The sequence below is a fragment of the Didymella exigua genome (assembly GCF_010094145.1).
Source record: "Didymella exigua CBS 183.55 unplaced genomic scaffold M421scaffold_1, whole genome shotgun sequence".
Taxonomy (NCBI): domain Eukaryota; kingdom Fungi; phylum Ascomycota; class Dothideomycetes; order Pleosporales; family Didymellaceae; genus Didymella; species Didymella exigua.
Genome location: NW_022984775.1, coordinates 1,308,846 through 1,323,282, shown reverse-complemented (window position 1 = coordinate 1,323,282; position 14,437 = coordinate 1,308,846). Strand labels below are relative to the sequence as shown.

Here is a 14,437-nt window from a genome sequence, read left to right as displayed (position 1 = left end):
GTGGGCGAAGTGGGTCTTCCCCGGTTTTTGGCCCGAGCTGTTCAGTGTAAGATACCTACGGCAGGCAGATTAGGCGTGCGCTAGCAGGGGCAAGCTGCAGCACGGACGGATGATGAGGGGAAGCTCCCCAGTACAACACGCCCAATCCTCCACCTTTCTTCACCAATTCGCATCACTCTCACACGACGAGCTTGAAGCTTCCCAGGCACTCCCTCGAAATTCCTCTACAATACTATCTTTTTACTAGCGGGCCTCTTTCACAATGTTCACGCGACGTGCCTGCAGCAACGGACGCGGCATGTTGCCCACCTCCCGCTCAGCGACTGTCTCCACGCGGTCTTTCGCAGCTGGCTCCATCATGCAGAGCTCAGCTCGAGCACCGGTATTAGCTGATATCATACCTGATGCCGCTGCGAGCTTCAACAGAAAGCAGAAGGAGTTTCGTGATAGCCTAGTCGCCGCTCAGAAGCAGAAGGAGCTGCAAGAAAGTGGGTTCAAATCCGACAGTATGTTGGCGTCAGGAATTTGACCTGCTTAAAACGCTACTGCTATTCGCGGGTTCTGGAGATGCTAATACGGTCAAACAGAAGAAGCTCGCGCTCATGAGCAGGAGAGCGGAAAGAAGAAGAGTGGCCCCCTATCATCACTCATATACGGAACTCCCGAAGGTCGAGAGCTCGACAAGGATATTGAGCGCAGCTTCTCGCAGGTTCTCGCACGCGGGAAGTACGTGCACTCGATCGTGTTCCACGATGTCAAGCCAGACAAGGTCGAAGAGTACTACGAGCTCGTCGGTAACTGGTACCCGAAGATGGCCGCCATTCCCAAGAACAAGGTGCACCTCGTGGGTAGCTGGAGGACTGAGGTGGGCGACTGCAACACATTTGGTGAGTACACCGTGTACAATTCGGTCGTATACGCGCAGTACTAACAGTAATCCACAGTCCACATCTGGGAATATCAACGCTACGAAGGCTACCACCAAGCATTACACAATATCCAATCGCACCCAGAGTTTGGTGCCTTTGATGCGAAGCTGAGGAGCCTTATTCGATCGAAGCACACTTCGCTGATGCAAGAGTTTTCCTTCTGGCCTACAACCTCCCCGCGCCAACTCGGCGGTATCTTTGAATTGCGCTCTTACACACTCCACCCGGGTAATCTGCTCGAGTGGGAGACGCACTGGAGGCGCGGCTTGAAGGCACGCAGGGAAGTCATGGAAGGCGTCGGCGCCTGGTTCTGCCAAATCGGTGAACTGAATACGGTGCACCATCTGTGGCAGTTCGCTAATCTGGAGGAGCGTAAGGTGCGCCGCGAGCAAAGCTGGAATGTTGAGGGATGGGGTGAGACTGTGCACAAGACAGTCCCTCTCATCCAGACTATGAAGAGCCGGATCTTGGTCCCCTGCGACTGGAGCACTGTCGCATAATGTTCATCTCCCAGCAGACGCGCTCAGTGGCCTAGTATCTGATCATAGTGATTGAGTCTTGCTGCAGTCAGTGCAGATCGATGAGGAGACGGGTGCAGACTGAGATAGAAAGGTCTCAAACGATGATTATTGGCGATCATTGTAAATTGTAAACAATGTAGCACCTAAGCACAAGCACATGACGCTATGCAGCATTCTGCACTTTACCCAATTTGAGCTGGTTCACCGTGTTGCCACGATGTTGACGGCTGCCCGCTACTTTTGTCGTTTCCAAGGTTCTGTGCTTAGGCCCCCGCCCTTGGTGACCCACGTCATTGCCGCAATCACAAGCCAAGACCCTCCGTTTCGCGACTTCGTGATTTTCATTGACACAGAACACGAACAACAACAACAAAGATCGTAGCATCTCGTCGCACTTGTCGCGCTCGTCACGGATCTTACAGCTATGGTCTACATCCGTCAGGACAAGCTGCCCAAGCTCAAAGAGTATAAATATTCTGGTGTAGATCACAGTCTACTCTCGCAATATGTCCTCAAGCCATTCTACACACACGTTGTCATCAAATGTTTTCCGATGTGGATGGCGTAAGTCCTCCTACCCGGTGATGAAACAAAGCTGACGTTCATAGACCTAACCTTGTGAGTCTCTCCTGTATCCAGCATGCTGGCAAGGTCGGATTGTCGGCTTGTTATGTCAGTAGTCAAGTCGCTTTCTGACCAGCTTCGATCAGATTACACTTTCTGGATTCGGCTTTGTGATTGTCAACTTTCTCACTCTGCTGTGGTACACACCTACCCTGGATCAAGATTGTCCTTCATGGGTGTACCTCAGCTGGGCAATCGGTCTGTTCCTCTACCAAACATTTGACGCCGTCGATGGAAGCCAGGCCCGAAGGACCCATCAGAGCGGTCCTCTCGGAGAGTTGTTCGACCACGGTGTTGACGCGATCAACACCACTCTAGAGGTTCTGCTCTTTTCCGCCACGATGAACCTTGGGCAGGGCTGGAAGACAGTCCTCACCCTCTTCGCTTGTTAGTATTGCAATGGTTATGCGCACTGGGGGCGTTATGTAAATGCTAACAATTGTAGCGTCATTGACATTCTACGTTCAGACGTGGGATGAGTATCACACCCACACTCTTACCCTTGGAGTGATCTCCGGCCCAGTTGAGGGCATTCTCACTCTATGCATCGTGTACGCATCCACTGCGTTCCTCGGCGGAGGCAGCTTCTGGCAGCGCTCTATGTTCGAGAGCGTAGGCCTGCAGAATCACGATCTCATTCCGGACTTTGTCTACAATCTGGCGTGGAATGAATGGTATATGGTCTATGGAAGCGTAGTGCTGGTCTTCAACGTTGTTTCTAGGTACGTCGTGGAACGTTTGATAAGTCTTGCAAGGGGTGTCGCTTACGTATCGCAGTGCGCAAAACGTGATGAAAGCTCGTCGCGCTCGAGGCCAGCAAACTCGAGTGGCACTTCTAGGGCTTCTCACATTCGCCGCAGCTTGGGTTCTCATTGCTGTCTACCTCTTCCTGCAGCCTGCCATCCTGCACCATCACTTGGTGCCTTTCATCTTCTACGCTGGTCTCATCAACGCTTACTCCGTCGGCCGCATGATCATCTCGCATCTGACGAAGTCTCGATTCCCTCGCGGCAACGTACTAGTTTATCCGTTGATCTACGGCGTTATCGACTCTTTGGGTCCTTGGCTGCAAGAACACATTGGCGTGGGTTGGCCCAGTGCTCTGGGCGACGGTGTTTACCAAGTCGCTTTTATCTTCATGTGTCTTGGCCTAGCTGTAGGAGTACACGGAAGCTTCATCGTCGACGTCATCTGGACTATCTGCGACTACCTTGATATCTGGTGTTTGACGATCAAATACCCTTACCAGCCGGTCAAGGAAAATACCGAGAAGAAGGGACAATGAGCGGGAGGATTGGGGAGGCGCAAACAAGTGACACTGTAAACACTACGAAATCGCAACATCAATGGCCTTGTATTTGATATCTCCTAGTCGCACTGCGAAATTTATGGTGTTATGGTTTCGCATGAACTATTTTGATGCCAGAATTGCTCTGATTAGCGTGGACCCTCGCCCTGGCGCACATGTCGCGGTTACCTTTGCGCATCAACATCCCGCGACCCACCGACACTCCGCAGCATGGCGGGACCTCGTACTAACCTAGCTGTAACGAAGGACGGCGAGATATATAACAAGTTGCAACGACCGAACGATTTCCTCGATCAACCAGCAGGTCCAGAGCAGACAGTCGAGCGCAAGCGCGAGCGAGGAGCTTTGGACACGCCTGTGGCAGGGCCGTTCTCAGGCAACAAGCGCGCGAAAACGCAGCATGTAGGATTGACGGTGAAATCGTTCCAGTCGTCAGACGACAGGAACCAATATCGGGGCGGTGGCCCGATTGCAGAATGTGGCATGCGCACAACTTTGCCAATCGACGAAGAAGATGCACTGTACTCCGATGATTCTATGGGAGATGCATTGGCATATCTCCGTGGCGTAAGGTAAGTAACTAGCCATTTGGGCCATTTGGATGACTTCCAACACAGTCTCTTGTGGTTCGCGAGAGCTAATTGCTTCTTCATGAGCAGGTCAGAAGCATCCGCGATCCCGCATCTACTAGTCGCCGCGAACGAACTTGATGAGGAGACGAACACCGAACACTCGCAAGCACCGACAGCTTTCACTGGTCATCGTACCTTCTACCGGGACGGCGCGTGGATTACGGTCGAAGAAGGCTACGATGCCGCGTACGGTGACGACTATGCATCTCACGATCCGGATCCAAAGGATATATACTATAAGCAGCTCGTGAGGCGCTTTAAGACTCTTCGCCATACCCTGAGTCAACACGGGGCTGGTAAAACACCCCAGCAAGATGCTGACTCGAATCGATCCTCGTATGTTAAACCGCCGTCGAATCGACATGAGTGGCTCTATACAATCGACCGAGAGTATCCAATACAGAGCCAGATACGTCAATTGGATGAAGTGAACGTCAGACAAGGTCTCCAATATTGTGCTCATGCAATGGATCGATTCGAGACGATCTCTAGTCAGAAGAGTTGCTGGATCTGGACTTTGCTGGCACTATCTGGTGATGTTGGGACGCTGGACTCTCAAAAGATGAGTCATATCAGAGACATCGGGACCAAAGCTGGCGAGATGAGTGTCGGTCTGCGCTCGAGTTTCGCACGTCAGACGAAGGAGTCTCGGTGCGGACCCCTCAATACAGACCCAGCATGCGTAGAGCAGAGTGACGAACCCGAAGCAGCCTGCTGCGATGCCGGTGTAGATGATTGCAATTCGGAAGCGGGGTACGTACAATCTTGTGTCAGTGAAGACCTACACTCAGAGGCGCATAAGAAGCACAACGAGGATGTGTCAAAAACTCAGCGCGACCTTCTCTCTTGTATCTCCAGCTCAGGCACTTCAGAGGTCTTGATCGATAGCAAGGAGGGCACTAACACTGACACGAACGATGACACTCTCGAGCGTGCGCGTGCGCGTTTGCTTGCACAGCTTGGCGACAACTTGGTGCAAGCCGGCATACCAGCACCAACTCCTTATACAGGTGACACTCATCCACATCATTCCGCACGGCCTGATCCAGGTTTGGATGAGTTACAGCACGAAACGAAGATCCGCGTAATACCATCCCGGGCGGAAGCTGAGAGGCAGCGACAATTGATGCGTGCGACGAACTCAGCTACCGCAAGCTTGAAGGAAGAACAGCTTACGGGCACGGGACTATCTTCTGCCTCGCATTCTGTTGGATCAGACAACAACCTAGATGACTCCGACTTGAACACACGGGCAACGATTGACATGATCCTGACAGTGGTTGCGGAGTGCTACGGGCAGAGAGACCTGCTTAGATTCCGAAAGCCGTGGTAGGTATCTACGGATGACTGTCTCTTGGCCTTCCCTCCGTAGAAATTTCTTGACGAGTATCAGCATTCTACATACCTTACTGAGTCAATAAACGTAATCCCAGCGCGCAATGCAGTCACTCATGGTTCACATATCAAACGCACGGGCCAGATTCCACGCGACTTGGTTCTCCAACTTTCCTATGCTCTTACGCGCTTGCCCTTGCCCTGTTGAGTCACTTCTTGCTCATGCGGCTCTTTCCACCCCACTTCGCCTGCCCCGCGCTCCTCCAAACCATCCCGCGACACACAGTTGTCCGTTATAAATTAACTCGCCTTGCAGCGCCAGCCCGCCTATCCCAGCCCCGCCGTGTATACAGCATTCAATCTTCGATTGGCGCAATTCATGACGACATGGGCAAAGACGACAAATCCAAGAATTTCAACCTGAAGGTGCCAAAGGGCACACGAGACTGTACGCTGCACTCAAGCTTTCGCTCTACATGATTCAAACAGGTCGAGTTGCTAACACTACCAGGGACTGGCGAAGATGCCGCTCTACGCGATCGTCTCTTCGAGACCGTGACCACCGTCTTCAAGCGCCACGGCGCCACGACCCTCGACACACCTGTCTTCGAGCTGAAGGAAATCCTCAGCGGCAAGTACGGAGAGGACTCGAAGCTCATCTACGACCTACAAGACCAGGGAGGAGAGCTATGTTCGCTGCGCTACGACTTGACAGTCCCGCTCGCACGATGGCTTGCTATGAACCCCAGCGTTCAAAGCTTCAAGCGCTACCAGATTGCCAAGGTTTACCGTCGCGACCAACCTGCTATGACAAAGGGCCGCATGAGGGAGTTCTACCAATGCGATTTCGACATCGCTGGCGCGTACGATGCCATGATTCCTGATGCCGAAGTCCTCAAGATTGTCAACGATGTCTTCAAGGCTCTTGGATGGGAAGCATACACCATCAAGATGAACCACCGCAAAATCCTGGACGGCATGTTCAAAGCCGCTGGCGTGAAGGAAGACCTAATACGGCCAATCAGTTCCGCCGTGGACAAGCTGGACAAGGTGAGATTCGCAGCGAGGGGCAGAGCAACGCGCGATCTGAGTTACTAACTTCGTTCAGTTACCTTGGGCGGAAGTGAAGCAGGAGATGCAGACCAAAGGCCTGTCCGCAGAAATCGCAGATCAGATCGGCGAATGGGTGCAACGTAAGGGGGGAGATGACATCATTGAGTTCCTCAAGTCAGATCCTGTGCTCTCGCAGAACGAGGATGTGAAGAAGGGCATTCAGGACATGGAACTGCTATTCGCCTATCTGGACGCTTTCGACGCACGGAGCCACGTCTCGTTCGACTTGTCACTCGCTCGTGGTCTCGACTACTACACTGGTTTGATCTACGAGGTCGTCACTGAGGGCTCCGCTCCCCAGATCAAGGGCAAACAACAGGAGGTCGGCGTCGGAAGTGTTGCCGCGGGAGGTCGCTACGACAATCTAGTAGGCATGTTTAGCGGCAAGCCGATTCCGTGCGTGGGTATCTCCTTCGGGATCGACCGCATCATAAGCATTCTGAAAGCCCGCGGCGAATCTACGCAGCGCGCAAAAGACGTCGACGCCTTTGTCATGGCGTTCGGTGGCAAGGGCTTCACAGGCATGTTGACAGAACGCATGCAAGTTGCCCAAGAGTTGTGGGCTTCTGACATCAAGACGGAGTTCTCGTACAAGCTCAAGCCAAAGCTGCCACAACAGTTCAAGCAAGCGGAGTCGGCTGGTGTACCGCTCGCTGTCATCTTGGGTGAGGAGGAACTGAAGGCGGGCAAGGTCAAGATCAAGGTCATGGGTATCACCGACGAGAGCAACCCAGAGAAGGACGGTGTGCTCGTTGACAGGAAAGATATGGTAGCCGAAATCCGCAAACGGTTACCTGCTGCCAATGGCGTTTGAGAACGCTCTCGGCGGTAAGACCAGACCAAAAAAAAGTATAAGATACCCATAGATTTAAATGCCCTTGGCATTTTCACACTCGATTCCAGCCATACATTTCTGAGAACGTGAGATATATCATTGTGGAGAATAGTATGACGTTGATGCCACATTCAGTGCTCGTCGGCGTTGCAAGGTCGACGTAAGACTAGTTGTGATGTTCGATTCCTGCTACATGATTTATGTACAGTTGACTTCTAAACGAAAAGGTGTCCAGGCAAGGGCGTCTGCTCTCCTCAAGCAATTGTAGGAAAATTGGGCATCAGCTAAATCACAGCAGCCTAGTAGCCGTCCTTACCCCACTTGTTGTATGTGTCGTGGAGCTCCTGTAGGCAAGTCGTTAGCCAATGCCCGCACGGGTGTAGCCATCACGACTACGAAGAGCTGGCATACCTTGGGGAGCGTCACGTTGGGAATTACGACCACATTGAGGGCTGAAGGGGCGTCCTTCTTAATGCTGGTATCACCGCCGGGGTGGTACTGGTATGGGCTGGAGCCGCCAGACTTCCAGGGCTCGCTGTGCTCGGCCTTGGAAACGGTGCGCTCGGACGAGGCGCTGGTGGGAGAGCGGGCTGCGCAAGTTCAGCATAAGATTGCCTGGTCGTGCGTCGCGCGACTATCTAGGAAGCTTACAGAAGTGCCAGCCTGCGAGTCCGAAGACACCGCTCATGATGGCCAGGAGCACCTGCACACCTCAATTAGCCTCCAATTGCATGTCCCAACATAGCAGGTGCTCGCCGCGTACGTAGAGCTCGGGGTCGCGCTTCGCTCCGGCCTTAAGGGCGTCCTTGCCGGCCTGCCTCTCGGCGTGTCCGGAGTCAGAGGCCGCGGTGTTGCTGGCCCAGCGGCGGGCGGGGGCGGCGGCGCGAAGACGAGGGGCAGCGCGGAAGGCCGAGCGGGCGGCGAGGGAGGACATGACTGCTTCGGTGTGGGTGGGCGTCGACGGGGGTTGCGGAGAGAATGCGTGGTGGACTGGCGGGACTGACGACAAAGCTGGGCACAGTGGTTCGAGCCAAGCTGCGTGCAGCCATAAGCAGCCTAGCGGGCCCGGACCTTGCAGCGACCTGACAGCAGGCCGTGGACAGTGCGAGCATGAATCACCGGCCCCTTTGCAATCACAACCTTTCTGCAGCGCCTGCTGCTGCCAACGCGCGCCCTCACCGCGCCACAGAGCCGCCCGCCCTGCGCACCTTCCCTTCCTGTCGCTCCTTCGCACCTTCCCTCCACTATACCGCGCCTTCTCCCATCTATGTCATGAAGAGTCCAGCCACGACCTTGACCACCACCACGCTCCGCCCATGACGACGACCGAACAGAAACGCAGCTCGACGGGCAGCCGCGTGCTGGGCATGACTGGCCCGGTCGGCGAGCCGTCGCTGCCTCCCTCACGCCCATCTTCTATCATGACTGCGCACTCCGGCAGTCAGAATCGATGGTCGCAGCACGCCGCGCCGCGACGGGGAGGCGGCATGAGCGTCGCAGGCAGTCAGGGACAGAGTCGCCCAACGACAGCTGCAAGCAGGACCCACGTTCCTTTGGCCGCCCACGGCTTCTTTCGACCCATGAGTTCGCAGCGCCTCCAGCAACAGCGCAACCAACGACCGACCTCTCTCCTCGGCCACAGCTCTCTGCATGCCGAGAACATACGCGACTCGACCGCGAGTTCATATCGCCAGAGCGTGGGCTCGACACAGACAATGCGCGGCCAGCCTACCCTCGGTCTCCACCACGAGATAGACCAGCCTCCGCCATCACGCGGAACTGACATGACCGACCGAGACATGCCCGACCGCACAACCGCAAACACTACACCGACAGGAGCAGAGACTGTGCGCAGTCGGGATGAGAGCATCACGCCGCTCCAGCGCCCTCGACCTCAGCATTTGAATTTCACCAACACGCACCACACCGATGCCGGCAACCTTCCCACCCCGGGAAAGTCCCCGCGCTCTTTCCGCTCCAGCTTCATGCTTCCCAGTCGGGACGGTCGCTCTGCTCAGATGCGCGTGCATCAGGGTCATGAGAAGTTGACTTCGGCGGAGTCGTCTCCCAGACTCGACCGGAAAGAGTCCACCAAACAAGCTGTGAAGAGAGAGCTTGGCAAGAACTACCAATACTTCTCCGGTAACACGGCGTTCTGCTGGGGCGGGCGACTGCAGAACACACGGGACAGGCCAGTGAATATTGCAACTGCCATCATGATTATATTGCCGGCTGCGCTCTTCTTCGGTTTCTCGTGCGTTCGCTCCCACTGGTCCGCATACCATCCAGCTAACTGATTCACAGTGCGCCATGGCTATGGCTTAACGTTTCTCCATCGATACCCATTCTATTCGCCTATCTGTTTTTAATATCCATGTCTTCGTTCATCCACGCATCTGCCTCCGATCCCGGAGTGAGTATTGCACTGCACATTCATTGACCAATGCTGACACAATCAGATCTTACCTCGCAACCTACACCCCTTTGCGCCCACTAATCCTAATGAAGATCCTCTGAATCTTGGCCCGGCAACAACCGAGTGGATCATGGTCGTCTCGGCCACCGGCACCAATGCGGCAATGGAAGTACCGACCAAGTACTGCAAAAGCTGTAACATTTGGCGTCCTCCACGAGCGCATCACTGCCGTATATGCGATAACTGTGTTGAAACGCAGGATCACCACTGCGTCTGGCTCAACAACTGCGTAGGCCGTCGTAACTATCGTTACTTTTTCGTATTTGTTTGCGCCACAACTCTGCTCGGGCTCTTCTTGCTGGGGGCAAGTTTGGCACACATCCTGATCTGGCGTGCGAGGAACGCTGCTTCCTTCAGTCAAGCGATCAACCATTGGCGAGTTCCGTTTGCAATGGCCACCTACGGATTGCTGGGCTGGGCATATCCATTCAGCCTTGGCGTATACCATTTGTTCCTGGTCGGCAGGGGCGAGACGACCCGCGAGTATCTGAACTCTCACAAGTTCATGAAGAAAGATCGACACAGACCTTTTACGCAGGGCTCGTTGATCAAAAACTGGATCGCAGTTTTGCAACGTCCACGCCCACCAACCTACCTGCACTTCAAGAGGGAGTACGAAGAGGGAGACCAAAGATTCAGCCCTCGAAAAGGGAAGCGCACGGCGCCTCTGACTGCTGAACAGCAGGGCGGAGGGTTGGAAATGCAGGATGTTGGCACCAACCACGGCTTTCAAGGGCCGGCTAGCAGAGCACTTCGAAGCTCGCATGATGCAGACGCGGCATAGGTGGCGCCGAGCCTGCTCTTGTATACGTAGTAATGAATTAGTTGACACTTACTTCAAGCCAGCAGTCGTTGGTCAGCCTGATCGTGTCCAGTGTTGTTCGCAGATGTACCTTGCTCAGATAACGCATTAGAGCCGAAGACAGACCGTGCAGCATGCAAATGAAAGCTATTCCTCGGTGGAACTAGCACACTGTCAAACAGCTGGTCCTCGACTTCCTCAGCTAATGAGACGGAATGTGTGGGTGGTGACACTGGCGTATCTGGGTAGCCTAATTGGCTGGCGGACTAGCTCGATATTGTGTACCCTTTGGTCCTCCCGTGAACGCTTCTCCTCCCAGCCCTCGACTCGCAATCAACCTTGCACCTTGTCGCTATGTCGGTCGCGTCTGCACGCACCTTTGTGCAGGCCTGATTGAGCCGTCTGCCCCGTCTCGGAAGTGCTTGCGTGCCTGCCACGCGCATACTCTGGCACTGTTAGTCGGCGCCCGTGAGACCTCCTTTGCGCGTCACTGCCCTGCCCTGCCCTGCAACGACACGCTTGCCACGCGACTCGCTCGGCAGCGCTCCGACGACCATGGCTGAGCGCGAAGGCTCGCCCGTGTCCACATCATCTATGCTGTCGACCAACGCGCCTGATCACGCCGCCGTCCGCGCCACGTCGAGCGCGTCGCCGCCCATCTCGACACCGCCCACAAGCCTCGACGACGGCGCCAGCGTCATGTCGGAGATCACAAAGCTGGAGCAGACAACCGAGGTGTACGAAGATGCCTCGGTCAGCCCAGCGCCCGACGCGCAGGCGGGCTCGCCGCTTCACGCGCACGACACGCCCAACAGCGAGAGCCGCCGGCCGTCTCGCAGTTCGCGCAAATCGGTCGTCACGTACAACGTGCAGATCCTCGCCGGCACCGCGATCCACACACCCACCAAGTACCTCGAGAAGCACCACACCAACGTCCTGCACGGCTCCCTCGAAGCACTGGCTCCTCGGAGCAACGACACGCCTGTGAAGAAGAGGACTCCCAGAGCCAGGGCCAGCGCCAACGGAGCAATTGACTCGGCCGAGGACCAGCTGGCCACCGAGGCCGCTCAGGCTGTCCGTCGCCGCGTCTCGTCCCGTGGCACCGACCTTCGCAAGGAGGCTTTGCGCAACCTGACCGGGGTTGGCGAGGCCGTGGCCACTTCCTTTGCCGGGGGCAAGTCTCTGGTCCAGAAAGCTCTCCGTAGGAGTGCGTCGGACTCCAACCTCAAGTCTGCGACGTCCTCTGCCAGCCCTGCATCATCGAGACGACCACGCACTGCGACAGACACCCCCGAAGACGACGACACAGACGCCACTTCGGAGCAGAAAGAATACCTGAAACCGAAAACCAAAGCTTGGCTGAAGCAGGGCCTGTACGTTGGTCAATATCGCGACTTCGATGCTCGCTTGTCAGAAACACAGAATCGTGCGAAGAGGGCCAAGAAGCAAAAACACCCCGAGGCGCTTCCTCTCCCTATGTTCGCTGGCGGCCGCATGCTTGAGGAAGACCCTCAACACGTGCACCGACACTTCAAGCTCCCTTTCGACACGTACAATCCATTGCCCAGAAAGGTCAAAGTAGATGGATGGGTCAAGCTTTCCAAGAGTGTGTTTGTTCCATGTCATCTGCCTCGTCGCTAAGCTAACATCGGATCAGATCGGTTCATCGGCGACGCCTCCGCATTGTGGAAACACGATAAGCAGGATTCATCTCAGTGCTACTGTGACCCCGAAGATGGATGTGGAGAGGCCTGTCACAACCGCATCATGGCCTATGAATGCGATAGCAACAACTGCAGGCTCACATCGGAAGAATGCGGGAATCGCCCATTTGCAGAGCTCAAGCGCCGAGGCAAAGGAAACGGCTACGATTATGGTGTTGAAGTCATGGAGACCGAGGGCCGCGGATATGGCGTTCGAGCAATGAGGATTTTCAAACCCCATCAGATCATTGTCGAATATGCTGGTGAGATCATCACCCAATCTGAGTGCGAGCGGCGCATGAAGCAGGTCTACAAGAAAGACAAGGTAAGACAGCTCGCTCGAACCATACCTCTGGGCTAACGTGCAACAAGTGCTACTACCTCATGAGTTTCGACAACAAGATGATCATTGATGCCACTCGAGGAACCATCGCGCGGTTTGTGAACCACTCCTGCGAGCCTAATTGTGAGATGATCAAGTGGACGGTTGGCGGAGAGCCACGAATGGCACTGTTCGCCGGTTCTCGCGGCGTTATGACGGGCGAGGAATTGACGTACGATTACAACTTCGAGTAAGTCCATCGATACACTAGAGTAACACCCTCTAACTCTGCAAAGCCCGTTTTCACAAAAGAACATACAAGAATGTCGCTGCGGCACCGAATCGTGTCGTGGTGTTCTCGGTCCCAAGCCAAAGAAACCCGTAGAGGAGAGATCCATTACTTCTGCCTTGATTGCCGGGACAAAGCGCAAACTCCAGGACTTCCTTGGTTCCGGTCGCGCAAGGTCAGAAAACAATGCCGACTCACCCAAGAAGCGGAAGGTCCACATTGGTAATGCAACAACCACGAAATTCAAGAACTCGCATGCTGCAACGAGAGCCGCGCGCGAACAGGCAGAAGTGGAGGCAGTGGAACACTCTAGGCAGATCGCATCTCGCGAGAACCGTGCCATGAAGCGGTCTTCCTCTTTGAAGGTCTCGAAACGATTACGTCCCACTGTAGTGAGGCGCACAGTTCAGGGCACGCTCAAATCGACTAGGACCACGACCGTCAGCCTGCAACGGAAGGTAGTAAAACCTGGCGCGCTGAAAGCTGTCAGCAAGTCTGTACGCACGCATGTTGCTCCGCGACGTGCTAGTGTAGCGACAAACGGAGGGCGAGGCCTAGCAGCGTCGAAGAGACCTAGCACACCAGAGTCGGATTCTGACCTTGAAGACGATGACTCCGACGAAGACACATCCCCTAATATCACGCCAGCATCGTTACGCAGTGCGTCCAAGGATGGTAAAAAGCGTACCTTCAATTTCGATTCGGACTCCCAGGCCACACCTCCTAGATCTATCGGCAATCGTGGTGGAACCAAGCGTACTGCTACTGTCAATAAGATCAGATCCGCTCGACAGAATCCAGCCCCGCCACCTCGTAGCTTGCACAGCACCGGTACCGGGGTGCACAAAATTTGTCACCCCGCACAAAGCAGGCCCAGGACCATGAGAGGCAGGTAAGTACGGTACACCTTGAACAAGTTCATGCTTGGTCACTCCAACTCATCTTATCTTTCGGATAAGCTAACTGTCGTAGATTCCTCCCAAAGCATCAACGCTGAGGATTTTGGGGACTAAGCCTCTCTTCATTCGTCTTCGCGATGTATTTGCTACATCGTGCGTCTCCAGCTTCGGGTTTCGGCTCGTCAAAAAGACATTCTAAGCTTTATTTACGAGAATGCCTCTCACGATTATCCCTACAACACTTTCAAAGTGAGCAAATGAAATTTTCCTCCGGCATGCCTATGGACGCGAATGTACGGGTACACTTTGTTTCTTCAGGAAGGTGCAGGCAGTCTTAGGTCGTCTTTGCATATACAGAAGCCTGGCAACCCGGCTTGCCTTGACCCACGATAGCGTCGGTCGGATTCATTGTCCCATCACGAGCATTCCAATTATTACGACTGTGATTTTTCACTGCGGGCGGGCATCACGCATCAGCATCAAGAAACAGCGTGGGAGAGAGCCATGGATTTTGACAAGCTATATGGAAGAGTTCGTTCAGACAATCGACTGAAAAGGGTATCCCTAGTGCTTTATCATTTATATAGGCGCATTACCCTCCGTCCCTCACATCGGTCGTGCATCCACCTCATATGGGCATGAGCATGA

At 54.7% G+C, this 14,437-nt stretch overlaps 7 protein-coding genes across 7 annotated transcripts; 6 read left to right on the top strand and 1 right to left on the bottom strand.

Annotated features, from left to right (window-relative positions):
- The first annotated feature begins 126 nt into the window (after positions 1-126).
- M421DRAFT_415358 (NIPSNAP family protein) lies at positions 127-1,657 on the top strand. Its single transcript, XM_033590671.1, has 3 exons — positions 127-488; positions 588-887; positions 945-1,657. The coding sequence occupies exons 1-3, from the start codon at positions 263-265 to the stop codon at positions 1,427-1,429; spliced, it is 1,011 nt and encodes a 336-aa protein (XP_033454578.1). The 5' UTR covers positions 127-262; the 3' UTR covers positions 1,430-1,657.
- Positions 1,658-1,745: 88 nt separating this feature from the next.
- M421DRAFT_415357 (ethanolaminephosphotransferase) lies at positions 1,746-3,480 on the top strand. Its single transcript, XM_033590670.1, has 5 exons — positions 1,746-2,014; positions 2,059-2,068; positions 2,161-2,461; positions 2,520-2,796; positions 2,852-3,480. Exons 1-5 carry the CDS (start codon positions 1,875-1,877, stop codon positions 3,357-3,359), a joined length of 1,236 nt encoding a protein of 411 aa, XP_033454577.1. The 5' UTR covers positions 1,746-1,874; the 3' UTR covers positions 3,360-3,480.
- Positions 3,481-3,568: 88 nt separating this feature from the next.
- M421DRAFT_415356 (uncharacterized protein) lies at positions 3,569-5,464 on the top strand. Its single transcript, XM_033590669.1, has 2 exons — positions 3,569-3,955; positions 4,043-5,464. Exons 1-2 carry the CDS (start codon positions 3,594-3,596, stop codon positions 5,346-5,348), a joined length of 1,668 nt encoding a protein of 555 aa, XP_033454576.1. The 5' UTR covers positions 3,569-3,593; the 3' UTR covers positions 5,349-5,464.
- Positions 5,465-5,706: 242 nt separating this feature from the next.
- On the top strand, positions 5,707-7,313 carry M421DRAFT_415355 (histidyl-tRNA synthetase). Its single transcript, XM_033590668.1, has 3 exons — positions 5,707-5,798; positions 5,862-6,400; positions 6,459-7,313. Exons 1-3 carry the CDS (start codon positions 5,738-5,740, stop codon positions 7,275-7,277), a joined length of 1,419 nt encoding a protein of 472 aa, XP_033454575.1. The 5' UTR covers positions 5,707-5,737; the 3' UTR covers positions 7,278-7,313.
- Positions 7,314-7,597: 284 nt separating this feature from the next.
- On the bottom strand, positions 7,598-8,232 carry M421DRAFT_460 (uncharacterized protein; the record flags this gene model as incomplete). The annotated part of the gene is made up of 4 exons (XM_033594686.1): positions 7,598-7,642; positions 7,710-7,888; positions 7,950-8,001; positions 8,062-8,232. 4 exons carry the CDS (start codon positions 8,230-8,232, stop codon positions 7,598-7,600), a joined length of 447 nt encoding a protein of 148 aa, XP_033454574.1.
- Positions 8,233-8,425: 193 nt separating this feature from the next.
- On the top strand, positions 8,426-10,621 carry M421DRAFT_415354 (palmitoyltransferase erf2). The gene is made up of 3 exons (XM_033590667.1): positions 8,426-9,552; positions 9,603-9,711; positions 9,758-10,621. The coding sequence occupies exons 1-3, from the start codon at positions 8,615-8,617 to the stop codon at positions 10,556-10,558; spliced, it is 1,848 nt and encodes a 615-aa protein (XP_033454573.1). The 5' UTR covers positions 8,426-8,614; the 3' UTR covers positions 10,559-10,621.
- Positions 10,622-11,131: 510 nt separating this feature from the next.
- On the top strand, positions 11,132-13,707 carry M421DRAFT_97262 (SET domain-containing protein; the record flags this gene model as incomplete). Its single annotated transcript, XM_033598483.1, has 5 exons — positions 11,132-12,182; positions 12,234-12,604; positions 12,652-12,851; positions 12,898-13,565; positions 13,667-13,707. The coding sequence occupies 5 exons, from the start codon at positions 11,132-11,134 to the stop codon at positions 13,705-13,707; spliced, it is 2,331 nt and encodes a 776-aa protein (XP_033454572.1).
- Positions 13,708-14,437: the final 730 nt, after the last annotated feature.

Excerpts from the sequence above, each read along its gene's own strand:
- M421DRAFT_415358 (XM_033590671.1), top strand. The coding sequence starts at position 263 with ATGTTCACGCGACGTGCCTGCAGCAACGGACGCGGCATGTTGCCCACC. Across the intron at positions 489-587 it reads GCAGAAGGAGCTGCAAGAAA|AAGAAGCTCGCGCTCATGAG; the intron begins GTGGGTTCAAAT and ends ACGGTCAAACAG. Across the intron at positions 888-944 it reads GGGCGACTGCAACACATTTG|TCCACATCTGGGAATATCAA; the intron begins GTGAGTACACCG and ends AGTAATCCACAG.
- M421DRAFT_415357 (XM_033590670.1), top strand. The coding sequence starts at position 1,875 with ATGGTCTACATCCGTCAGGACAAGCTGCCCAAGCTCAAAGAGTATAAA. Across the intron at positions 2,462-2,519 it reads AGTCCTCACCCTCTTCGCTT|CGTCATTGACATTCTACGTT; the intron begins GTTAGTATTGCA and ends TAACAATTGTAG. Across the intron at positions 2,797-2,851 it reads GTCTTCAACGTTGTTTCTAG|TGCGCAAAACGTGATGAAAG; the intron begins GTACGTCGTGGA and ends TACGTATCGCAG.
- M421DRAFT_415356 (XM_033590669.1), top strand. The coding sequence starts at position 3,594 with ATGGCGGGACCTCGTACTAACCTAGCTGTAACGAAGGACGGCGAGATA. Across the intron at positions 3,956-4,042 it reads GCATATCTCCGTGGCGTAAG|GTCAGAAGCATCCGCGATCC; the intron begins GTAAGTAACTAG and ends CTTCATGAGCAG.
- M421DRAFT_415355 (XM_033590668.1), top strand. The coding sequence starts at position 5,738 with ATGGGCAAAGACGACAAATCCAAGAATTTCAACCTGAAGGTGCCAAAG. Across the intron at positions 5,799-5,861 it reads GCCAAAGGGCACACGAGACT|GGACTGGCGAAGATGCCGCT; the intron begins GTACGCTGCACT and ends TAACACTACCAG. Across the intron at positions 6,401-6,458 it reads CCGTGGACAAGCTGGACAAG|TTACCTTGGGCGGAAGTGAA; the intron begins GTGAGATTCGCA and ends AACTTCGTTCAG.
- M421DRAFT_415354 (XM_033590667.1), top strand. The coding sequence starts at position 8,615 with ATGACGACGACCGAACAGAAACGCAGCTCGACGGGCAGCCGCGTGCTG. Across the intron at positions 9,553-9,602 it reads GCGCTCTTCTTCGGTTTCTC|TGCGCCATGGCTATGGCTTA; the intron begins GTGCGTTCGCTC and ends ACTGATTCACAG. Across the intron at positions 9,712-9,757 it reads CATCTGCCTCCGATCCCGGA|ATCTTACCTCGCAACCTACA; the intron begins GTGAGTATTGCA and ends TGACACAATCAG.